General features: G+C 41.8%; 1 protein-coding gene across 9 annotated transcripts in view; it reads left to right on the forward strand.

Annotated features, from left to right (window-relative positions):
* The window catches only part of MBNL2 (muscleblind like splicing regulator 2), a 218,886-nt gene extending 208,482 nt beyond the window's left edge, over positions 1-10,404 (forward strand). For all 9 annotated transcript variants that reach the window (XM_029604468.1, XM_029604472.1, XM_029604473.1 and 6 more), the window contains one exon: positions 7,813-10,404. In XM_029604468.1, the coding sequence (XP_029460328.1) occupies positions 7,813-7,928 (116 nt within the window). In that variant the 3' untranslated portion in view covers positions 7,929-10,404. The remainder of the gene's footprint in view (positions 1-7,812) is intronic.
* The last annotated feature ends 16,060 nt before the right edge of the window (positions 10,405-26,464 follow it).

Below are 26,464 nucleotides of genomic sequence, written 5' to 3' on the forward strand. Positions count from 1 at the left end.
CGGCGACCAGAATTGTACACAGTATTCAAGGTGCGGTCTCACCAGGGAGCGATACAGAGGCATTATGACATTTTCCGTTTTATTCACCATTCCCTTCCTAATAATTCCCAACATTCTGTTTGCTTTTTTGACTGCTGCAGCAGGGATAGGTAGGGATAGATGGGGTGAGGAGAGAGGAAGAGGTAGGAAGGGATAGGGTTACAGATAGGAAAGTTCCCTCCCAGTCCGCTCCTTAATTAGAGCGGATTGGGGGAGGCCCGATTGTGTCACCGCGTGTATTTTCCTAAACCCCCCCCTCCGTTCACGCCTGCACATGCGGCCATCGGATTTCTATAACATGTGCGCGTAAATTATAAAATTGGCACATCCATGTACATGCGCTGGCCTTAAAATCAACCCCTATTTATATAAACTCTGAATGAGCCTGGTGTGCATCTGATTATTTCTTTTCTATATGTGGCATATAACTGTAGGTAAAAATGAAAGGGAACCATGTGGGGGGAAGGTTAAAAAGGAGTCCATGCTCCCAAAAAGGTTGGGAACCCCTGCTCTAGGGTACACGTGATTACTTCTTTGTCCCTATATGCTTTATAAGGAAGACCACTGACCATTATAGTAGATGCCCTCTGGGCTAATTCCATCCATTGATATCCTTTTAAAGGGACAGTTTCCAGAATTGTACACAGGACTTGTATGGGGACAATATCTTCTTCTGATCATTCCTCTTCCTAAGCACCCAAGCATCTTTCTGGCTTTTCTGTTACCTTATCCACCTGTTTGGCCACATCCCCAGATCCTACTCTTGTTTCGTGCACAAAAGAATTTCATTTCTCCTTTGGAATTTTGCTGCCCAAACGCATGTCTGCATTTTCTAGTATTAAATCTTAGCTGCAAGATCTAGAATATTCCTTGAGCTTGAATACATCCTTCCTCATTTTTTCCACCCTTTCCTGGGTGTCTACGCTGTTGCAGATTTTGGTGGCATAACAAAGCTTTCCCAGTAGTCCTTCCACAGTATCACTTATGAAAAATTTGAAAAGAACCAATCCATACAGCACACCTTTAGTAACATTCCTGTCCTCGGAGTAAACTCCATCTACTACTAATCCATTCACTTCAGGGTGCAGTCCAAGGGTGCTCAGTTTAATTATAAATCACCTATGCAGAACCATCTCAAAGTACAATCCAAATACATTATATCTAGAGCTCTCCCCTAGTCCAACTCTCTGGTCACCTAGTCAAAGAAATTGATTCGATTCATCTGACAAGACCTACATCTGATAAAACCATACTGATTCCAATCTTGTAATCCATCGATTTCCAGAAAATGCATTATCCTCTGATTTAGCAGCTTATACCATTGAGGTCAGGCTAACCGGCCTGTAGTCCCTAACCTTTTTTGTGAGGAAGAACTACTTCAGCCTGTTTCCAGTCCTCCAGACCTACTCCCGACTCTAAAGAAGCATTCAAAAGGTCAACCAGCTTCCATAATATCTCTAGGTTTCCTTATAACCTTTGGGTGTTTCCCATCCAGGCCCATTGATTTATCTACTTTCAGTTTTGCTAGCTCCTCACAAAGACAATCTTCCGGAAATCATTTTAGGTTTGCCTCATTTCCAATTTTGTGTCTGTTTTCTGTCCTATTCCTGGCCCTTCCTTTTTACTGGTCAGCCTCTCTCTATATTCTTCCCATTCATCTCTGAGTCTTCTAACAACATGTTTACACTTTCTCTTATCACTAGCATATCTTGAAAAAAAAAAGTTATGTTCCCCATTTTCCGTAATTGCTATTTTTTTTTTAATTTGTAACTTCCTGACTACTTTCCTAGCTTCTGTTAGCTTTTCCAGATATAGTTTCCTATCTTCCTCATTCTGCAGTCTCTTGTAGATTGTTTATTTAAAATTTATTTCTAAAACCATTTTCCTGCTCATCCCAGTTTGCTATCCAAGATGAGGTACAAATAAGTTTATAAATTCTAACCATTTTTTCCTTCTTTAGAAAACCATAGCAGACTCTCTTTCATTTATTTATTTTATTTTATTTATTTATAAACTTTTTTATACCGGCATTAGTAGGGAAAACATCATGTCGGTTCACATTTATTCACTTTCCTAACAAAAAGGTTAGTTGCCCATACAATGTCTCCTTTTCTTTTGCCTACTTCTCTTGTACTTCCCTCTAGATTTTCCCATCCAACTTCCCCCATTTTAACAAAGTTGATTTTCCTGAAGTCTAGGACCATCACCTTTCAATGAATCTTCCCCTCCTGCATTCCTATACAGAACCCGATCCCAGATGGTCATTTAACATGGCATCAGAAATACTGTCCCCATTGCTAAGCACCAGGTCCGGTATCACTCTCTCCCGTGCAGGTTCTGTTACCCTGCACAAAATCTAAGATCTAGAAGCAGGGAGATGATAGTGCAGCCAGGATGTCCCAATCAACATCTGGCACAATGAAATCACCTTGCAATAGCAATTTTGTAAATATTCTGCGTGAAATCTCTATCCATTTCTTCTGCCTGCAGTATAGGTATGTGTATTACACCAATGTAAATAAATGTTGCATTCTCTTTTTCCAGATTAATCCTCCTCCTTACCTCATAAGGAGGAGGATTAATCTGTTGCTTTAATATTATTTTGTACATATAGTGCCACTACTTCTCCCTTTCTTCCTTCCCTGTCTTTCATGAATATTCATTTATTTGATTTATCTTCCCCCTTTCAGGCACTGCAGAGCAGGTTATGTTCAGATATTGTAGGTATTTTCCTGTCCCCAGTGGGTTCACAATCTAAGCACCTCATTTATTAATCATTTTTCCCATGGATACAGAATGACAGAAAAGCCTTAGTAAATCAGGCCTAGGGCCTAGATTGATCAAACTGCACTAAATATCACATGCGAGAGGAAAAAGGGCGTGTTTTATGGTAATAGCCTATTTATCGCAATGTGCGTTATCTTAGCGCTTCGCAGGTATTATGAGGGGGAAGGGGAGAAGAGAGATGTACGAACAGAACAGTGCACTCTTGTGAAGATTTGATGTCCTTTGGAGTGAGGAAACTCACACAACCATGACATTTGTACAGTGTTCTCTCAACTTATAGTAGCATATATATCTGCTTACTATGGTGCCACCTCCCTCCCTCTATCTCAGGCCCTGCCCCAGTCTAAAAATGCCCAAAACAGAATTTGTGAAAAAAATCGCAAATTGAGTTATGGCCATATCGCATGACATTGCACAGCTTAACGCATTTGAAAAAGGTGTAGTTATTTTCAGCGTTAAAACTGTGCGATATCATGCGTTATGTCTAAGCGAAAACACCATAACGCAATTTGATTAATGACCCTGTTGGTTTGTTCCTGAGGCAATGGAGGTTGAATTGACTTGTCTAAGGTCACAAGGAGTGGCAGTGGGATATGAACCCTGGTTCACATTCCACTGCTCTAAGCACTAGATGACGCCTTGACTCTGGTATAACTATATCCCCATCATGGTTCTTCATGACAGCCACTACATCCCAGTCAGTCTCTTCCATGACTGCCTCTAGATCTGGGAATATTAGTGTACAGCGCTTTCCAGATGTTGCCCTTTTCCCCATTTCTTTATAAGTGTTTAAAAATGTAGTTACCTGAAGACAATGTCTGCACAAGGAGAGGAGTACGACTGTGTATTCAGCTATTTGTGCTAGTGATTGTTACTGTATGTAAGCTTCCAGAGGAAGAAAGTTAACTGAAAGATTTTGAGCACATTTGGGCAGATTTTCAAAGGCTACATGCGTAACATTTGCATGTAACCTGAGGAAATCTGCCCCTGCGCGCGCCAAGCCTATTTTGCATAGGCTCGGTGGCGTGCGCAAGCCCCGGGATGCACATATGTCCTAGGGCTTGCATAAAGGGGCGGTTTGGGGCGTGGCCAGGGGGAGTGGTGTCGGCTCGGGGGTGTGGCAGCGGTCTGGGGGCGTGGCCAAGTGCCCTGACACAGCGGCCTGTGTCGGGGCCTGCCGCGCCAGCAGACATTCGGTGCGCACAAGTTACGACTGCCCGGAGGCAGGCGTAACTTCCTGGATAAAGGTTAGGAGGGGGATTTAGGTAGGGCTGGGGGGTGGGTTAGATAGGGGAGGGGAAGGTGGGGGGAGGCGGGAGGGAAAGGGCAGTGCGCAGGGCTCGGCGCGCACAAGGTGCACAAATGTGCACCCCCTTGCATGCGCCAACCCAGATTTTAAAAGATACGCGCGGCTACGTGCATATCTATTGAAATCCGGCGTACTTTTGTTTGCGCCCGGTGCACGAACAAAAGTACGCGCTCGTGCTTTTTTAAAAAATGTACCCTATTATTTTTTATTTAGCCATAAGGATAGTGATTGTGGCTGGGTTTTTGTTTTGTTTTTTTAGAATTGTTGACTAAGTTCAAGACTTTACAGTAGTTTATTTATTTTATTTTATTTTTAATTTTTATAGACCGAAGTTCTTGTAGGAACTACAAATCAATCCGGTTTACATACAACTTTTAAATGCCCAAAAAGAGTAGTGGGCTTTACATAGAACATAGTTGAGTCATAAAAAGAAAAATTCTCCAAGGAAAATTTTTGTCCTTTGAATTATGAACTGCTTTAAATAGAAAAAACGTTGAAACTGCTTATAGAGAGACCTTAAGGGGGTAGAACTTTTGATTGATAAGAAAATGTACATTTTGACACTAAAGTAGTAAGGATGCATTGTTATTTCCCCTGGAAGTAGAAGGATCTTGCTTTTTAGGGCTGGGAATTTAGCCTGGAAACTTACATGTATAACTCTGTATTTTAGAACCAAAGCCCACGGCACGTGGCGGCTTGTTAGCTGCTTAACTTTATTGCTGCTCCTGATGAGAGGCAAGTCTGTATATCTTGAATTTTAGAGTTTACAGGACAGGGTGAGGGATCTGGGTCAACTGGGGAGCAGGCAGGATGAAGAATCAGAGGTAGACTAATTGGAAAAACTGGGATGACCCTCGCGCATGGTTAAAATCTGGCAAAGTCTTATGGAAAATACGCAAAGTACATTTGCTCGAGCTATCTCTTAAAATTAGGTGTCTACTTATGCATGGGAGTTGTATTTTAAAACATATGTTTGCAAGTGCATGCATGATTGAAAATTGAAGCGTAACTCCACTCGCTCGCCGTTATGCACATGTATGAGCCTGTTAGATTGTATTAATTTTCTGAAAGCAAGTACATATTGACATTTAGTTGGATTAATAATACCCCAAATCAAAGCGTAGTTTGCACTACTAATTTTATTAATACATTTCCATGTATACTGTACAAAACACACTTTGAAGGCACATTATATAGATGGAATATTTGGAGCTCTAAGCTTAAACGGATTCAGCGCTCTCTTCATTTTATGTCACATGCAAAGAAAAATCTAAAATCAATAACCAAATGTGCACCCCACTTTTTTATACCAACATTTTGATTGAAGATTTTTATAGATTTTTTAATCTACTATAGTTACTTTTCATTCCTTCAACTTAATTCATAAGCCACACTTATATAATTCTTATATAAGTGTGGCTTAATGCAACCACACTTATATAAGAAGCAATGGGAAAATAGGGGACAGCGCGCCCGCTTACTGTCAGCCTGACCATGCTTAGCGGTGCTGAGAGCCATCTAAAACTGCCATCACGGGAAAAAACCCCTCAATGCATTTGTCCCTTTAACCATTGCTAAATCCAGAATTAAATTGTACTGATTTACTCATTCCTCAATACTTAAGCCACTTTGGACACTTATGGGGCAGATTTTAAGACCTTCGCACGGGAGTAGATTTGTGCGCAGCCACACGCATGTTATAAAATACGGGGTCGGCACGCGCAAGGGGGTGCACACTTGTGCACCTTGCACGCGCTGAGCCCTAGGGGAGCCCCGATGGCTTTCCCTGTTCCCTTCCCCTACCTAACCCGCCCCCCCCCCCTACCTAAACCCCCCCCATATCTTTGTTTTGCAAGTTGCACCTGCCTGCGAGTGCCGGCGCGCAATCCCCCGGCCTAGAGGCCCTACGGAGGCCTCTGGCCACGCCCCTGCCACAGACTTCCCATGCCCCGCCCCTCTTTTCAAGCTCTGGGACATGCGCGCGTCGCCGGGCCTATGCAAAATAGGCTCGGCGTGCGTAACCCCCCTACGTGCATAATTCCAGCTGGATTTACGCGCTTAGGGCTTTTAAAATCTGCCCCTTATCTTTTTAAGAGTTGTGTAGGTTTCTCAGGTTTCCGATGAACCACAAAAGTCCGGTTCATGTAGAGCTTGTTATGTGGCCTGAAACACTGACGGTTAAAGGGACAAATGCATTGAGGGGTTTTTTCCCGTGATGGCAGTTTTAGATGGCTCTCAGCACCGCTAAGCATGGTCAGGCTGACAGTAAGCGGGCGCGCTGTCCCCTATTTTCCCATTGCTTCTTATATAAGTGTGGTTGCATGTGGGCTTTGAATTAAGTTGAAGGAATGAAAAGTAACTATAGTAGATTAAAAAATGTATAAAAATCTTCAATCAAAATTTTGGTATAAAAAAATGGGGTGCACATTTGGTTATTGATTATAGATCTTTTTGGTTACACCAGTGAGTTTTTTCATTTACATGCAAAACAAAATACATATTTTGCTTAAATATTTGCAGTGGTCCAAGTACATTTGCTAACGTGGCTGCGCTTTCTGTGTGCTTTTAAATCCTCTCTCTCTTTGGTGTTTCAGCAATTACTTTTCATCATTCACCTTATTTTTCACTCCTAAGCCTGGGGGAGGTTGTCTAGGCAAGAAGAGAGAATAACATTTTCGAAAGATAATATGTGTATAGCTCGTAAAATTAATGTTGATCTATGCATTACATTTTTGCTCCGTTACCTTTTAAAATGTTTAAATCAGCCCACGCAGTATTTGCCAAATTTATAGGATATGGACTGCTGGTATGGCAGTTGTTAGGACATCAGAAAGCATGTGGTCACACAAAGATAGCGATATGGTGAGGAAATGACCCTTCACAGAGCTTGCAGCCCACAGTTGCAGCGTCCCCAGGATCGGGCAAGTCTGTTTTGCAAAGAAAAAACTGATCCAGCTGCAAAATGGTGCAAATATATGTGATATATGTGGCAAAAGCCCCCTGTACACCTTACTGCCCCCCTCCCCCTCCCCCCAGCTTCTCTCTGCCTCACCCCTGTCCTGTTTTGCGCAGCTTTCCCCCAGTGAGGGGGCAGTTTTTAATGGGGCAGATGTAAAAGCTTGCCATTATGCCAGTCTCTATCCATACAAGGCTTTTCTGTATCCTTCTCCAAGTAGTGGTAATTGGTTAGCACAAAAATAAAGGCTGTGTTAAGTGTTAACATACAGAGCTTAAATGCTGGACATTAAGGGCCGGATTTTAAGATTAACGAATGGGCGTATATTTGTGCCCGCAACTCAGCATTCCTCCCACCTTCCCCTCCCTAACTCGCCCCCCAGCCCTACCTAAACCCCTCCCCTTACCTTTAACTTAGAAGTTGCGCCTGCCTCCAATGGCCGGCCCCGCCCCCGGACCGCCCCCTTTTTCAAGCCCCGGGGCTTGTGCGCGTCGCCGGAACTATGCAAAATAGGCTCGGGGCGCGCAGGAGGGGTTTCAAAGGGTTATGAGTGTATATTACGCGTGTAACCCTTTTAAAATCCGCCCCTAAGAAATGATTTGTGTAGAGCCAAGTCCTGTGTGACAATAGACAGAAATGTAAATTCTGATTCAATACTCTATTTTTTAAAGGGTACAGTTTTCCTGCAGTTTAATAATCCTTTCCTTTTTTTTTTAAACAGATAATACTGAAATAACCAAGAGAACTGGACTGGATTGTGAAGAAGCCTCCCTGAGAATAGCAAAGCATTCTTACTGTACATGTTATCCCGTTCCCTTGCCACAAACTGCATGCTAACGATTTCGTTCTTGTCATGGACAAACCACAAACTAGTGCTGCTATATTATATATGAATAGTATATATGGTATGCTTAGTATATTCCAGTCTAAACTAGTTAAGTACCCGAGAGCAGCTGTGATGTTTGATGACACGTTTAAAGGGTAAAGATGTTGTGAACATGGTTCCCTTATCTCCATAGCTATAGCAGATGCAGATGGCTCCCTTCATTTACTGCTACAGAATTTCAAACGTTATCAGTTTCTGAACTATGGCAATAGTTCACATTGGCTAAGTCCTATCCCAATTTTACATACAGTTTCAACTCTGTTTTTGATTCTTCCCCACATGTTCTCTTCTGAGATAATAAGAAGTGAAACGAAATAAGTACAGTCCCCTCTGCATCCACCCACCCGAAGTCTAAATTTCTGAAAGCACAAAAGTATTGTTTGGGGAAGCTCTGCTGACACTTAGGGTTCCAGGATGGCAGAAGAGTAATTAAAACTTTGCACAGTATGAACTTCATACGATTTACCAGTCAAGTTCCATTCTTTTTTTCCTAAATGAGAGTTTGCAAAAGTGCCTGAATTGTGCCACAACACAAAACTTGAAGGAGTTAAAGGCTGATGCCGTTAACTTTAAAGAGATTGTGCCTCTCAGTCCACCAGAAGCAACAGAGTTGTTGCTGTTTTAGAAGTAACTTGGATCTTAATTCGAGGCCATAGGAAGGAGATTGTGCGATATTCCAATTTACTAAAGATAATCTAGTCACTGAAAGTGTGACAGTGACGCTAATCTAGATTAGTGTACATTAGTGATATAACCAGAGGTTCTGTTCAATTAGCATTGCTGTTTGTTCTGTTGGACTAAAATGTTGTAACCGGATTACAGCGCAGAAAATTACTTTTCTTTTAAAACCTATTTTATGTCTCAAATTATAAAGAGATCTTTAATGCAAGTATAAACATATTATATATACATACATATAGCTATGGATGAAACAGAGTTTAATCTTACTTTTTACATTGGTTGACTTTATAAAGTCATTCCTGTACAATTTAGATTTCATTTATAAAGTTTGGTTTTCAAGCACTATCATACCAAATATTTCATATTTCTCATTTTGTATGTTGCACATGTGTCACAAAGTACATAGTTTTTAAATTATGTTTTTAAAGTATATATAATTGTTTGAAACATTTCATTTTGTAAACATTAGTGATTATAATATTTTTATTTACCATTTGGAAACAGAATATAACATGAAACTTGGGCAACACTGCCCCCCCTCTGAAAACTAAAGGCACTAACCATACAATTATTCATTAGAGAATTATCTGCCATTCTAATTTGTGTTTGTAAAATGTCTTGATTGCTATATATTTCTATCAAAGCTGTAGATTTGACCTCTCTAAGGACAAAGAATTCATAGTCTGAGCCTAAACTAATATAGTACGTCTAATGTTTCAGTTTTTATTTTATGTAAGAATAATGTATCTAAACTTCAGTTACTTTATATTCACCATTATGTATTTTTAAAATTCTAGTATTTGTATACATTTGCAATCATGATAACTGGGATAGTTGACATTGCAACATACCAATGTCTATTAAAGTTGTTTTTAATAATAACTTTTTTATAATTAATTTAGATTTTTTGGTAGTTTATAGCACAAGTTAAAAACAAATTATCAACATTGTTTAAATTTGGGGGGGGGGGGGGAATTCTTTAAAACATTTTTGTGTGATCTTCTGTTTAATAGCTAAAGTGATTCTGCATTTTATACAGTTTGTGGCATCAGATATTTTGATCCCTTGGATTACAACACATCAAATGCGTGTATATCCCTTTAAAATCTAAACATTAGAAAAGTAATTTTAGTAAAATATGCAGTTTCCAGATAGTATGATGTTTATGATGATCATAAAATTTTTAGTAGGAATGGTATAACAAAATTGCTATGAGACCATTCAATGATGTGCATATGTTTGTGCAAGAAATTGAAGTTTTTATTTATTTATAATGTAATTTTATAAAAAAAAAAAAAAAAAGTCTGGAATTTGTGCAGATTTGAAACTATTTTTCTGTCTAGATATCATTATTTGCCAAAAACATTGTTTATATTCAAACAAAAATACCTAATGTCTGTTATTAATCTGAAGATATTTTAATTTTTAAAAAATCAGTAACAATTAAAAAAAAGATGGTCAGTATATAAGGGTAAGAATAAATTGCAACCTGTTTGGAAACAATGTCATATTACTTTTTAAATTGATGATATACTTCACCAAAATATACTAATAGTCATATAGTATATGACTGAAAGCACTTACCTTACATATACCAACTACTGTTAAGATGTAAAAGAAAGCTTAGCTCATTACCTTTCACTGTAATTATCAATCTGTAATGTTTGTTATAAGTTTTTGTGGTGGCGTTAAGTTCATTCAACCAATGTGCAACCACTGAGATAAAAGAAAACTTATTAAAAAATATATATATATATTTCATTGTGAGTCTCTTTGCATGTTGTCCAGTTATTATGGTGGGAAAATGAACATAAGTAATTGAATAAAAAAAAATTCACAGGCTTGATGCTGAAGGTATGGACCTTTAATCACTGCTTCCCATACCACCTAGAAAGGGAATCAGCTCTTGTAGCAACATAATACAGATGATAGTTCTGCCCTTAGAACATTAAAATGGATTAGAAGCCAGAAATGTCTGATCAGGAATCTTTATTAATGGAGACATATATCTTCAACAAGCCCGACTCAGGCCAAGTTTCGCCCTTTACATTAGGGCTGCTTCAGGGGCTGTATATAATCAAACGTTTAGGGTCTGAAAGATTATATCTGATGGTCTCAGCGCTATAGTGGCAGAATGTCCTCTGCTTCAATCACAATCGGAGCGGAGACTAAACTGCGCCGCGGCAGTGCTGAGCTGAATGTGACATTGAACCAGATCTACCAACTCATTTTCCTTGTGATTGAAGCAGAGGACATTCTGCCACCATAGCGCTGAGACCATCAGATATAATCTGAGTGAACTTTCACACCCCAAATATTTGATTATATGCAGCCCTAATGTAAAGGGCGAGACTCGGCCTGAGTTGGGCTTGTTTAAGATATATGTCTCCATATAATAAAGATTCCTGATCGGACATTTCTGGCTTCTAATCCACTTTGTTAGCCTTCCTTGCTGCTTCGTTGGTCCTTAGAACATTAAAATACATCATTGAACTTGGTGAAATTTGTTACTGCAGAGCACTCATTCTCAGTTCTGTTCCTTGAAAGTCCAAATATTTTCAAGGTAAGCAAACTATGCAAAGTAAGCTTCTTATTAGAACAAATATTTACATAAAAATAATTAATATCAATTTTGGATATTCTGAAATCCAGACCTGTTTGAGAGTCTCAAGGACCAGATTTGTGAAGAACTGTTGTAAAATAATACTTGGAAGCTCATGTCCTCTGAGGAAGAGGTGCTCTATGCAGTATTGTGTGGCCAAGGAGATCCAGGAAAAAACTTAAACCAGAAAAAGTAAGAGTTCAAAGCTATTTAGATGAATAACTCACAACTTAGCCATCTGACTCCAACTTAGCATTTAAATATTTAGTTTTGAATATTGACCTCTAAGTGTCTGAGCTGCTAGGATTTTTTTGTCCCATAGAGACAAAATGGGAGAAAAGGCTTTATAAATTAGACTCTAAGACTTTAATCAGACCTGGCCATGCCAAGGGATCTATTTATCAACCCTCAATGCATGCTTAATGTGTGTTATTTGATGAGTGATATTCACTAATAAGGCAGGTTAATACATTGCGGATTAGATACTTTTGATCAGACCTTTATAAAAGGGTTTTTTTCTCATTGGGCCAACTTAAAAGGAATTTGTATGGTAAAACAGGAGGTCAAGACTTTAGGTATGTTAGTGATAGAAGGAAGTACAAAAGCAGCATTGTGAGTCTCAAACATGAAGGGGAGGAATATGTAGAGGATAATGAGGGAAAAGTTAAATTACTTAACAAATATTTCTGTTCAGTGTTCACTGTGGAAGGGCCTGGAGCAGGACCACATAAAACACAAATAAGATTGGAAGTGAAGTAAACATCAATAGAGTTTCAGAACAGTGTGTGAGGAACTAATTAAACTAAAAGTAGATAAGGCTATGGGGCTGGATGGGTACATCCGAGAAGACTAAGGGACCTTAGAGATGTTCTGGCAGCTCTGCAGGCTGACTATTTTAATGCTTCTTTAAAATCTGGGGTAGTTTCAGAAGACTGAAAAAGAGTGAATATGATTCCTATTCATAAAAGTGGAAGTAAGGAGGAGTCTGAACTCTGTGGTGAGCAAACTAATGGAATTACTGCTAAAATAGAGGATAGTACAATTTTTGGAATCCAATGGATTGCAAGATCCGAGGCAGCATGGTTTTACAAGAGGTAGATCTTGTCAGACAAATCTGATCAACTTCTTTGATTGGGTGACCAGAGAGTGGATCAAGGGAGAATGCTAGATGTATAGCGAACTTGGATTTCAACAAGACCTTTGACACCATTCCACACAGAAGACTTATAAATAAATTGTGCTCCCTTGGTATGGATCCTAGAGTGACTGGGTTAGAAACTGGCTGAGTATGAGGCGACAAAGGGTAGTGGTAAATGGAATTTTCTTTGTGGAGGGGATTGTTACTAGTGGTACATCTCAGGGATCGGGCCTTGTACTGGTTCTTTTCAACATTTTTATGAGCAACATAAATGATTTCTTTGCTTCGGTGTTTACTGAAGAGGATGTTGGGGAGGTACCCGTAATGGAGAAGGTTTTCATGGGTAATGATTCAGATGGACTGAATCAAATCACGGTGAACCTAGAAGATGTGGTAGGCCTGATTGACAAACTGAAGAGTAGTAAATCACCTGGACTGGATGGTATACACCCCAGAGTTCTGAAGGAACTAAAAAAATGAAATTTCAGACCTATTAGTAAAAATTTGTAACTTATCATTAAAATCATCCATTGTACCTGAAGACTGGAGGATAGCAAATGTAACCCCAATATTTAAAAAGGGCTCCAGGGGCGATCCGGGAAACTACAGACCGGTTAGCCTGACTTCAGTGCCAGGAAAAATAGTGGAAAGTGTTCTAAACATCAAAATCACAGAACATATAGAAAGACATGGTTTAATGGAACAAAGTCAGCATGGCTTTACCCAGGGCAAGTCTTGCCTCACAAATCTGCTTCACTTTTTTGAAGGAGTTAATAAACATGTGGATAAAGGTGAACAGGTAGATATAGTATACTTGGATTTTCAGAAGGCATTTGACAAAGTTCCTCATGAGAGGCTTCTAGGAAAAGTAAAAAGTCATGGGATAGGTGGCGATGTCCTTTCGTGGATTGCAAACTGGCTAAAAGACAGGAAACAGAGAGTAGGATTAAATGGGCAATTTTCTCAGTGGAAGGGAGTGGACAGTGGAGTGCCTCAGGGATCTGTATTGGGACCCTTACTGTTCAATATATTTATAAATGATCTGGAAAGAAATACGACGAGTGAGATAATCAAATTTGCAGATGACACAAAATTGTTCAGAGTAGTTAAATCACAAGCAGATTGTGATAAATTGCAGGAAGACCTTGTGAGACTGGAAAATTGGGCATCCAAATGGCAGATGAAATTTAATGTGGATAAGTGCAAGGTGATGCATATAGGGAAAAATAACCAATGCTATAATTACACAATGTTGGGTTCCATATTAGGTGCTACAACCCAAGAAAGAGATCTAGGTGTCATAGTGGATAACACATTGAAATCGTCGGTGCAGTGTGCTGCGGCAGTCAAAAAGCAAACAGAATGTTGGGAATTATTAGAAAAGGAATGATGAATAAAACGGAAAATGTCATAATGCCTCTGTATCGCTCCATGGTGAGACCGCACCTTGAATACTGTGTACAATTCTGGTCGCCGCATCTCAAAAAAGATATAATTGCGATGGAGAAGGTACAGAGAAGGGCTACCAAAATGATAAGGGGAATGGAACAACTCCCCTATGAGGAAAGACTAAAGAGGTTAGGACTTTTCAGCTTGGAGAAGAGACGACTGAGTGGGGATATGATAGAGGTGTTTAAAATCATGAGAGGTCTAGAACGGGTAGAAGTGAATCGGTTATTTACTCTTTCGGATAGTAGAAAGACTAGGGGGCACTCCATGAAGTTAGCATGGGGCACATTTAAAACTAATCGGAGAAAGTTCTTTTTTACTCAACGCACAATTAAACTCTGGAATTTGTTGCCAGAGATTGTGGTTCGTGCAGTTAGTATAGCTGTGTTTAAAAAAGGATTGGATGAGTTCTTGGAGGAGAAGTCCATTGCCTGCTATTGAGTTCACTTAGAGAATAGCCACTGCCATTAGCAATGGTTACATGGAATAGACTTAGTTTTTGGGTACTTGCCAGGTTCTTATGGCCTGGATTGGCCACTGTTGGAAACAGGATGCTGGGCTTGATGGACCCTTGGTCTGACCCAGTATGGCATTTTCTTATGTTGTTATGTTCTTAACATAAGGAAGGGTTGTCAAGAAAAGTTTGTCTTTTTGCCAATGATACCAAAATCTGTAACAGGGTGGACAGCTAGGAAAACGTGGAAAACATGAGGAGGGATCTACTCGAGCAATAGTCTAAGGTCTGGCAACTAACATTTAATGCTAAAAAATGCATAGTATTGCATTTAGGATGCAAAAACCCAAGGGAAAGGTACTATATTGGAGGTGAAATTTTTCTAAGCACAAAGGAAGAGAAGGATCGGGGGTAATTGTATCTGATGATCTTAAGATGGCCAAACAGGTGGATAAAGCAACGATAAAAGCCAGAAAGATGCTTGGCTGCATAGGGAGAGGAATGGTCAGCAGAAAAAGGGAGATATTGTCCCCTGTGAGACCTCACTTGGAATATTGTGTATAATTCTGGAGACTGAACCTTCAGAAGATGGAGTCGGTCCAGAGGATGGCTACTAAAATGGTCAGTGGTCTTCATTCTAAAGCATATGGGGATAGACAAGGATCTAAACATGTATACCCTAGAGGAAAGGTGAGAATTGGGGGATATGATAGACATTCAAATATCTCAAAGGTTTCCATGCACAGGAGGTGAGCCTATTTCAGTGGAAAGGAGGCTCTGGAATGAAGGGTCATGAGATAAGGTTTAAAGTGGGTAGACTCAGGAGTAATTTTAGGAAATATTTTTTTTACAGAGAGGTTGGTGGATGTGTGGAACAGCCTCCAAGTGGAAGTGGTAGAGGCAAAAACAGTATCTGAATTCAAGAAAGCATGGGATAAATACAGGGGATCTCTAAGGAAGTGATGAGAATTATAATGCTAAATTAATTGAGTAGATTGGATAGGTCATACGGTCTTTCTGCCATCATGTTTCTATGTTCATTATTTTGTTCTTTAGTAATTTTATCTATATTTCCCAGCACTGATGTTTGGGCTCACTGGTCTGTAGTTTCCTGGATCACCCTTGAGCCCAGTCTTCAGGTACTGTATCTGATTTTAATGATAATTTACAGATTATTAATAGTTCTGCAATTTCATTTTTCAGTTCTTTCAGCACTCTGGCATGCATACCATCTGGTTCAGGGGATTTGCTGCTCTTTAGTTTGTCAATTTGCCCTATTGGGGGAGGAGTAGCCTGGTGGTTAGAGCAGTGGGCTATGAACCAGGAGACCAGAGTTTAAGTCCCACTGTCACTCCTTGTGACCTTGGGCAAGTCACTTTACCCTCCGTTGTCTCAGTTACAAATTTAGATTGTAAGCCTAGGGATAGGAAAATACATACAGTACCTGAATGTAATCCACTTTGAAGTGCTGTGAAAAGTGGAATATAAAAATTCTAAATAAATATTACATCTTCCAGGTTCACTGAGATTTGTTTCAGTTCCCCTGACTCATCACCTTTAAATATTTCTGGCATAGGTATCTGCCATACATCTTCCTCAGTAAAGATCGAAACAAAGAATTAATATAATCTCTCTGCTATGACTTTGTCCTTCCCTTAGTGTCCTTTTTATCTCTTGATTATCTAATGGTTCAAATCATTCCCTTGCAGGATTTTTGTTTTGAATGGCAAGCTTCTTTTCAAATTCTTTATCAATACTTTCCATCTACATTGCCAATGCTGATGCTCTTTCCTTTTTTCTTCATTCAGATTCCTTTTTCATTTTTTGAAAGATGTTATTTTGGCTAGAATAGCCTCTCTCATCTCACCTCACCTTTTAACCATTTTTGCCTTCCACCTTTTTTAATGTGTGGAATGCATCTGGTCTGGGCTTCCAAGATGGTATTTTTAAACAACGTCTGTGCCTGATCTAAACTCTTAACCTTTGAAGTTGTTCCTTTCATTTTGTCATAGACTCCTTTTTGAAAGTTAAAACTATTGCAGTAAATTTCCTTTGTATCCTTGTTATTATTTGTGATAATTGTGGGTAGATCCTTGGGCCGGTGGCAGATGACCACGCCCACGGGGGAAGATCCCAAGAGGGACCACTGGTCAGACTCAGTGTTGGGAGACAGACACACACTAGTTCTTTTATTAAACTGTTTTTAGAGAATCACCAGAGGTGGCAGTAGTGAGCTGGAAGAGCCCGGCTAGGCTGTAGTCCCTCAGGCATTGGAACAGCGATCCCAGGATGGCTGAGCTGTAGAGAAACTAAGATAGTAAGTAGGCAGAGTTCAGGCACAGAACCTTGATGGTAACACTCACACAATAGTCCCTTGGAACAGCCCAGGAACAAGGAGGAATGAGTACCTGGTTCCAGGGAAAGCTCTGAGAGAGAGATGGTAACTCACTGGTGTTGTAGGCAGCGGTGACTTCCTGGCAGAATTTATATTCAGTAGCAGGTCCGGGAACATGGGCTCTCAAGGAGTGAGTACCGGTTCCAGACTGCGACCTGAAAAGCAAGAGAGAGAGCGAGGCCCCTGAGGAACGGGTACCCCTGGTAATGTCCGAGGAGGCAGAGTAGCAAGGTAAGCAGAGAGCGAATCCCATCCGCAGCGATACCTGGAGGCAGCTAGGTAGGAAACCCTTTGCTAACTCGATTAGCTAGCAAAACAAGAGACCCTAAATATCTGGCGATGATGACATCATCTCATGGGGATGCCCCTGAGGTTTGCGCCACAGCTGATACTTGAGTCGGGGCCACGCACGCGCCCTTAGGCCTCAGGAGAACATGTCGGAAGGCAGCATCTAGCCGGTCCGGGGACGCCGGAGGAGGTCGGCAAAATGCCGCCGCGGCAGCCAAACATCCATCAACCACAGAGGGAGTCGCCAAAGAGGTAAGGTGGGCAGAGTGGAGACGTTGGGCAGCGACGGTCGCAACCGTACCCCCCCTTCAAAGGGCGATCTCTTCGGGTACCAGGCTTGGGTTTTGAAGGATGCGCGATGTGGAACTAACAAAGCATCTCTTTGTCCAGACTTGTGGTCTGAGGCTCCCAAGAGTTTTCGTCGAGGCCGAAACCTTCCCATGATAGAAGGTATTCAAAAGTATTGCCTCTTTTTTGAATATCCTGAATCTCTTCGACTTTGAACTCTAAATCATCTTCTGCATTGATGACAGGTGGGTCTTGAGATTTGGAAGTAAATTCGCTGAGTATGAGCCGTTTCAGAAGTGAAATATGGAAATTATTATGGATGTTGAGACCAGGTGGTAGCTTCAGACGGTAGGTGACTGTCAATACGTTGAAGGACTGGGAATGGTCCCACATAGTGAGGAGCAAACCGAGAGGAGGGTAGTTTAAATCTGAGGTGCTTGGTTGACAACCAGACCTTGTCTCCTGGTTTGAAGACTGGAGTTTACGAATGGTGCGCATCGTAGTACTTCTTAGCACGGTCACTTGCTTTGATTAGCATGTCCTTTATCTGAACCCACAGATTATGGATATCATCAGCAGTGGATTGAGCTGCTGGGGACACCACTGAGAGCTTCAGTGGAAGTGGCGGTGTTGGGGAACGTCCAATACCACTTCAAAAGCAACGATCAGCAACTAAGAACTCCCGTCAGAGTAATCAACAACCTTTGACAACTCAATAATGTTCTCTCTTTTTTAATGAGGCAGGTTTATTTACCTTGGTTCTATTTACCTTGGTCATTCTTTTGTTATCTCAGTGTTAATCTCTCTTTTGCCTTCTCTTCATTCCAAGTTGCATTTTATCCCTGTTTTATTGTAACTGCTACCTTATTCTTCTATCACATGTTAATGTTTTTAAGTTATTAAGTATTTATTCTGTTGTCACACCTTGTTATTTGTAAACCGGCATGATGCGACTCCCATCGCGAATGCCGGTATATAAGAAATTTAAATAAATAAATAAATAAATAAATAAATAAAAAGGTGACAATCCAGTAGATGTTGCTGGATGAGAGTTGATGGCGAATTCAGCCCATGGAAGCAATTCAACCCAGTTATTCTGTCGGTTCGTGACATAAGCTCGAATAAACTGCTTCATTGTTCGATTCATCCGTTCCATCTGGCCATTTGACTGCGGATGATAGGCTAAGGTGTAGTCTAGAGAGATGTCAACAATTTGCACAAAGCCCTCCAGAATCATGCCATGAATTGGGACCCACGGTAGGATACAATGTGAGAAGGTGGACCGTGGAGGCGGAATATGTGCTTTATGAAGAGCTTTGCAAGCTCCAAGGCTGAAGGTATGCCAGGAAGCACCACGAAGTGTGCCATCTTGCTAAATCGATCCACTGTCACCCAGATGGTATTCATTCCTCCGGAAGTAGGTAAATCGACTACAAAGTCAGTAGCGTGTGCAACCAGGGCCATTCCGGAACTGGCAATGGTTGCATCTGACCCCATGGTTGTCCAGAAGCGGGTTTGTTCTTAGCACAATTGGTGCAGGATGCTACATAGGAATATGTATCCTTTTTGATGGTAGGCCACCAATAAAGCTTCTGTATCTTGAACAGGGTACGGCGTTGACCAGGATGGCCAGCCAGCTTGGAATCATGCGCCCAAAAGAGCACTTTCTTCCTGAGTCTTTTAGGGACGATAGTTTTACCAGCGGGTACAGACTGAGTGGATGCCAAGAGGATCTTCTTCAGGTCAGTTATGTGCTGTGGCTCATCAGGCACATCCTCTGAATGAAAGGAGTGTGACAAAGCGTCTGCTCTGGTGTTTCTATCTCCAGGGCGGAACTTCAACACAAAATCGAAACGATTAAAAAATAAGGACCATCTGGCCTGTCTGTAATTCAGATGTTGTGCGTGGCAGAGATACTCTAGATTTTTATGATCCGTGAATACGGTTATTTGATGTTGAGCGCCTTCGACCCAAGGCCGTCATTCCTCAAATGCAAGCTTTATTGCCAAGAGCTCTTTATCGCCGATCCCATAGTTTTTCTCAGCTGGAGAAAATCTTCATGAGAAGAAAGAACAGGGACGTAAGGTTTCGAGTCTCCTGTTTGGCTCAACACAGCCCCTACACCCACATTTGAAGCATCAACTTCGACGATAAAGGGCTTGTTTGGGTCTGGATGCCGCAAGCACGGTTCTGTGGAGAAGGCAGTCTTCAATTTCTTGAACGCGGAAATGGACTCCACTGAGCATTTTGAAGCGTTGGCACCCTTGCGGGTCATCGCAGTCAAGGGTGCCAATAAAAGAAGAATAGTTCTTTATAAAGCTTTGATAATAGTTAATGAACCCCAAGAATCTCCTTAAAGCCTTCAGGCTGGTAGGTTGGGCCCAATTCTTGATACTTTCAAGTTTGTGAGGGTCCATTTGGAAGCCTTCTTTTGACACAATGTAGCCTAGAAAAGGCACTGAGTCTTTATGAAATTCACACTTAGAGAGTTTGGCGTACAGTCGGTGTTTGTGAAGACGGTGAAGTACTTGCTTGACATCTGCAATGTGGGTGTCCAAATCCTGGGAGAAGATTAGTATGTCGTCCAGGTAGACCACAACATTCTTGTACAGCAGGTCCCGCAAGATGTCGTTCATCATATTTTGGAAAATGGCGGGTGCGTTGCACAACCCGAACAGCATTACTAGATACTCAAAGTGGCCGTCTCGCGTGTTGAACGCCATTTTCCATTCATCACCACTCCGAATGAGGTTGTAGGCCCCCTTCAGGTCAAGCTTTGAAAATATCTTGGCCCCTTGCAGCCGGTCAAACAGCTCCGAGATTAACGGCAAGGGGTAACTGTCTTTGATTGTGATTTCATTGCGACCTCTGTAATCGATACATGGACGTAGGGTACCGTCCTTCTTCCCCACAAAGAAAAAGCCTGCGCCGGCTGGCGACTTTAATGGTCACATAAAGCCCTTCTGGAGATTTTCTTCAATGTATTCCGACATTGCCTTATTCTCAATGGCTGAGAGAGGGTACACCCGTCCTTTCGGTGGCTCAACATTGGGCTTCAGCATTATGGCACAGTTGTATGGCCTATGTGGAGGAAGAATATAAGCTGCTTCTTTGGAAAATACGTCCGCGAAGGAAGCGTATTGGGGCGGCAGTCCTGGCATCACTGGAGTCGTAGGCATGCAAATGATAGGCGAGATTTCCTTAAGGCACCTCCCGTGACATTCTGGGCCCCAGTGGGAGAGATCCAAGGTTGCCCAGTCAAGTTGGGGTTGGTGCACTTGCAACCAGGGTAACCCCAGGACGATAGGGTGCATGGCCCTTTCCAGTACAAAGAAGGAGAGCGATTCCGTATGGAGAGCTCCGGTGGGGAGAGTAACTGGTACGGTTTGGCAAACCTTTGTGTATATGTAAAAATTTATATTTATGTTTCCTTTGTTAACTAAGCTGTTTCATTGTATTCGACTAAGGAATTTTTCCCTGCTTTTTCTGTTTCACTGTAAACCGGCATGATTTGCATTTAATGCAAGAATGTCGGTATATAAAAGTTAAAAATAAATAAATAAATAAGTCATGTCACCCGGTAAGGGCTCTCCATGAATGGAGGATAACAGTAGTGGATCTTTCAACTTGATGAAGGGAATCCTCAAGTATTCCACTAGACATCTGAGAATGAAATTGCCTCCTGCTCCTGAATCCACCAGGGCAGGAGTCTGAAGCGTGACTGGTCCGTAGGTCAAGGAGACTGGGAGAGAGAGCGGAGGAGAGGGCGTAGTGAGGCCTAAGAACAGTCCTCCTGCAGGACTTAGGCACGTCCGTTTTCCGGATGAATGGAGCATGTAGAGACGACGTGGCCAGGCTGACCACAGTACATGCAAAGGCCATGCCTCTTCCGAAGACTTCTCTCTTTGGAAGTCAAACGTCCATGACCAAGTTGCATCGGTTCATCTTTATCAGCATCAGGGATTACTGGAACCATCCGAGGTGCAGATATAGCACCAGCCTGTTTCAACCCAGGTAACACCTTAGGCTGGAGTTCCTTCACCTTGTCCCGGAGCTGGTGATCAATCCGAGTGGCCTGCCTTTAACTCAACAAAATAAGGTAGGGGGGGATTTAGGTAGGGCTAGAGGGTGGGTTAGATAGGGGAAGGGAGGGATTGGTGGGGAGTAACAAAAAAAAAGCTAAATCTAAAAGAAAAATAGGAAAAGCCCAGGAGGAGTTTCAGTTTTAAAAGCTTGGTGGCACTGAGTTTTTTGTCGCAGCGGTGACATGTAACAAAACATAAGAACATAAGAAATTGCCATGCTGGGTCAGACCAAGGGTCCATCAAGCCCAGCATCCTGTTTCCAACAGAGGCCAAACCAGGCCACAAGAACTTGGCAATTACCCAAACACTAAGAAGATCCCATGCCACTGATGCAATTAATAGCAGTGGCTATTCCCTAAGTAAACTTGATTAATAGCCGTTAATGGACTTCTCCAAGAACTTATACAAACCTTTTTTGAACCCAGCTGCACTAACTGCACTAACCATATCTCTGGCAACAAATTCCAGAGCTTTGTTGTGCGTTGAGTGAAAAAGAATTTTCTCCGATTAGTTTTAAATGTGCTATTTGCTAACTTCATGGAATGCCCCCTAGTCCTTCTATTATTATTATTATTATTATTATTATTGAGATGCGGCAACCAGAATTGTACACAGTATTCAAGGTGCGGTCTCACCATGGAGCGATATAGAGGCATTATGACATTTTCCGTTCTATTAACCATTCCCTTCCTAATAATTCCCAACATTCTGTTTGCTTTTTTGATTGCTGCAGCACACTGAGCCGACGATTTTAAAGTATTATCTACTATGATGCCTAGATCTTTTTCCTGGGTGGTAGCTCCTAATATGGAACCTAACATCGTGTAACTACAACAAGGGTTATTTTTCTCTATATGCAACACCTTGCACTTGTCCACATTAAATTTCATCTGCCATTTGGATGCCCAGTCTTCCAGTCTTGCAAGGTCCTCCTGTAATGTATCACAGTCCGCTTGTGATTTAACTATTCTGAATAATTTTGTATCATCTACAAATTTGGTAACCTCACTCGCCGTATTCCTTTCCAGATCATTTATATATATATTGAAAAGCACCGGTCCAAGTACAGATCCCTGAGGCACTCCGCTGTTTACCCTTTTCCACTGAGAAAATTGACCGTTTAATCCTACTCTCTGTTTCCTATCTTTTAACCAGTTTGTAATCCACGAAAGGACATCGCCTCCTATTCCATGACTTTTTCGTTTTCAAAGAAGCCTCTCATGAGGGACTTTGTCAAACGCCTTCTGAAAAACCAAATACACTACATCTACTGATTCACCTTTATCCACATGTTTATTAACCCCTTCAAAAAAATGAAGCAGATTTGTTAGGCAAGACTTCCCTTGGGTAAATCCATACTGACTGTGTTCCATTAAACCATGTCTTTCTATATGCTCTACGATTTTGATATTGAGAATAGTTTCCACTATTTTTCCCGGCACTGAAGTTAGGCTCACTGGTCTATAGTGACCCGGATTGCCCCTGGAGCCTTTTTTAAATATTGGGGTTACATTGGCCACCCTTCAGTCTTCAGGTACAATAGATGATTTTAATGATAGGTTACAAATTTTAACTAATAGATCAGAAATTTCATTTTTTAATTCCTTCAGTACCCTATAAGAACATAAGAAAATGCCATACTGGGTCAGACCAAGGGTCCATCAAGCCCAGCATCCTGTTTCCAACAGTGGCCAATCCAGGCCATAAGAACCTGGCAAGTACCCAAAAACTAAGTCTATTCCATGTAACCATTGCTAATGGCAGTGGCTATTCTCTAAGGGGCGGATTTTAAAAGGCGCGCGAATAGCCTACTTTTGTTTGCGCTCCAGGCGCAAACAAAAGTACGCTGGATTTTAGTAGATACGCGCGGAGCCGCGCGTATCTGCTAAAAACCTGGATCGGCGCGCGCAAGGCTATAGATTTTGTATAGCCGGCGCGCGCCGAGCAGCGCAGCCTACCCCTGTTCCCTCCGAGGCCGCTCCGAAATCGGAGCGGCCTCGGAGGGAACTTTCCTTTGCCCTCCCCTCACCTTCCCCTCCCTTCCCCTACCTAACCCACCCGCCCGGCCCTGTCTAAACCCCCCCTTACCTTTGTCGGGGGATTTACGCCTCCCTCTGGGAGGCGTAAATCCCCGCGCGCCAGCGGGCCTCCTGCGCGCCGGGCCGCGACCTGGGGGCGGGTACGGAGGGCGCGGCCACGCCCCCAGGACCGCCCCGGGCCGTAGCCACGCCCCCGTAGCCACCCCCAAAACGCTGCCGACACGCCCCCGAAACGCCGCGACGACCGGGCCCGCCCCCGACACGCCCCCCTCGGAGAACCCCGGGACTTACGCGAGTCCCGGGGCTCTGCGCGCGCTGGGAGGCCTATGTAAAATAGGCTTCCCGGCGCGCAGGGCCCTGCTCGCGTAAATCCGCCCGGTTTTGGGCGGATTTACGCGAGCAGGGCTCTGAAAATCCGCCCCTAAGTGAACTTAATAGCAGGTAATGGACTTCTCCTCCAAGAACTTATCCAATCCTTTTTTAAACACAGCTATACTAACTGCACTAACCACATTCTCCGGCAACAAATTCCAGAGTTTAATTGTGCGTTGAGTAAAAAATAACTTTCTCCGATTAGTTTTAAATGTGCCCCGTGCTAACTTCATGGAGTGCCCCCTAGTCTTTCTACTATCTGAAAGAGTAAATAACCGATTCACATCTACCCGTTCTAGACCTCTCATGATTTTAAACACCTCTATCATATCCCCCCTCAGTCGTCTCTTCTCCAAGCTGAAAAGTCCTAACCTCTTTAGTCTTTCCTCATAGGGGAGTTGTTCCATTCCCCTTATCATTTTGGTAGCCCTTCTCTGTACCTTCTCCATCGCAATTATATCTTTTTTGAGATGCGGCGACCAGAATTGTACACAGTATTCAAGGTGCGGTCTCACCATGGAGCGATACAGAGGCATTATGACATTTTTCCGTTTTATTCATCATTCCTTTTCTAATAATTCCCAACATTCTGTTTGCTTTTTTGACTGCCGCAGCACACTGCACCGACGATTTCAATGTGTTATCCATTATGACACCTAGATCTCTTTCTTGGGTTGTAGCACCTAATATGGAACCCAACATTGTGTAATTATAGCATGGGTTATTTTTTCCTATATGCATCACCTTGCACTTATCCACATTAAATTTCATCTGCCATTTGGATGCCCAATTTTCCAGTCTCACAAGGTCTTCCTGCAATTTATCACAATCTGCTTGTGATTTAACTACTCTGAACAATTTTGTGTCATCTGCAAATTTGATTATCTCACTCGTCGTATTTCTTTCCAGATCATTTATAAATATATTGAACAGTAAGGGTCCCAATACAGATCCCTGAGGCACTCCACTGTCCACTCCCTTCCACTGAGAAAATTGCCCATTTAATCCTACTCTCTGTTTCCTGTCTTTTAGCCAGTTTGCAATCCACGAAAGGACATCGCCACCTATCCCATGACTTTTTACTTTTCCTAGAAGCCTCTCATGAGGAACTTTGTCAAATGCCTTCTGAAAATCCAAGTATACTATATCTACCGGTTCACCTTTATCCACATGTTTATTAACTCCTTCAAAAAAGTGAAGCAGATTTGTGAGGCAAGACTTGCCCTGGGGTAAAGCCATGCTGACTTTGTTCCATTAAACCATGTCTTTCTATATGTTCTGTAATTTTGATGTTTAGAACACTTTCCACTATTTTTCCTGGCACTGAAGTCAGGCTAACCGGTCTGTAGTTTCCCGGATCGCCCCTGGAGCCCTTTTTAAATATTGGGGTTACATTTGCTATCCTCCAGTCTTCAGGTACAATGGATGATTTTAATGATAAGTTACAAATTTTTACTAATAGGTCTGAAATTTTATTTTTTTAGTTCCTTCAGAACTCTGGGGTGTATACCATCCAGTCCAGGTGATTTACTACTCTTCAGTTTGTCAATCAGGCCTACCACATCTTCTAGGTTCACCGTGATTTGATTCAGTCCATCTGAATCATTACCCATGAAAACCTTCTCCATTACGGGTACCTCCCCAACATCCTCTTCAGTAAACACCGAAGCAAAGAAATCATTTAATCTTTCCGCGATGGCCTTATCTTCTCTAAGTGCCCCTTTAACCCCTCGATCATCTAACGGTCCAACTGACTCCCTCACAGGCTTTCTGCTTCGGATATATTTTAAAAAGTTTTTACTGTGAGTTTTTGCCTCTACAGCCAACTTCTTTTCAAATTCTCTCTTAGCCTGTCTTATCAATGTCTTACATTTAACTTGCCTATGTTTATGCTTTATCCTATTTTCTTCTGTTGGATCCTTCTTCCAATTTTTGAATGAAGATCTTTTGGCTAAAATAGCTTCTTTCACCTCCCCTTTTAACCATGCCGGTAATCGTTTTGCCTTCTTTCCACCTTTCTTAATGTGTGGAATACATCTGGACTGTGCTTCTAGAATGGTATTTTTTAACAATGACCACGCCTCTTTGACATTTTTTACTTTTGTTGCTGCTCCTTTTAGTTTTTTTCTAACAATTTTTCTCATTTTATCAAAGTTTCCCTTTTGAAAGTTTAGCACGAGAGCCTTGGATTTGCACACTGTTCCTTTTCCAGTCATTAAATCAAATTTGATCATATTATGATCACTATTGCCAAGCGGCCCCACCACCGTTATCTCTCTCACCAAGTCCTGTGCTCCACTGAGAATTAGATCTAAAATTGCTCCCTCTCTCGTCGGTTCCTGAACCAATTGCTCCATAAAGCTATCATTTATTCCATCCAGGAACGTTATCTCTCTAGTGTGACCCGATGATACATTTACCCATTGGGGTAATTGAAGTCTCCCATTATTACTGCACTACCAATTTGGTTAGCTTCCCTAATTTCTCTTAGCATTTCACTGTCCATCTCACCATCTTGACCAGGTGGACGGTAGTATACCCCTATCACTGTAGTCTTCCCTGACACACAAGGGATTTCTACCCATAAAGATTCAATTTTGTATTTAGTCTCATGCAGGATGTTTATCTTGTTGGACTCTATGCCATCCCGGACATAAAGCGCCACACCTCCTCCCGAGTGCTCCTCTCTGTCATTG

The sequence above is a fragment of the Rhinatrema bivittatum genome, chromosome 5 (assembly GCF_901001135.1).
Source record: "Rhinatrema bivittatum chromosome 5, aRhiBiv1.1, whole genome shotgun sequence".
Taxonomy (NCBI): domain Eukaryota; kingdom Metazoa; phylum Chordata; class Amphibia; order Gymnophiona; family Rhinatrematidae; genus Rhinatrema; species Rhinatrema bivittatum.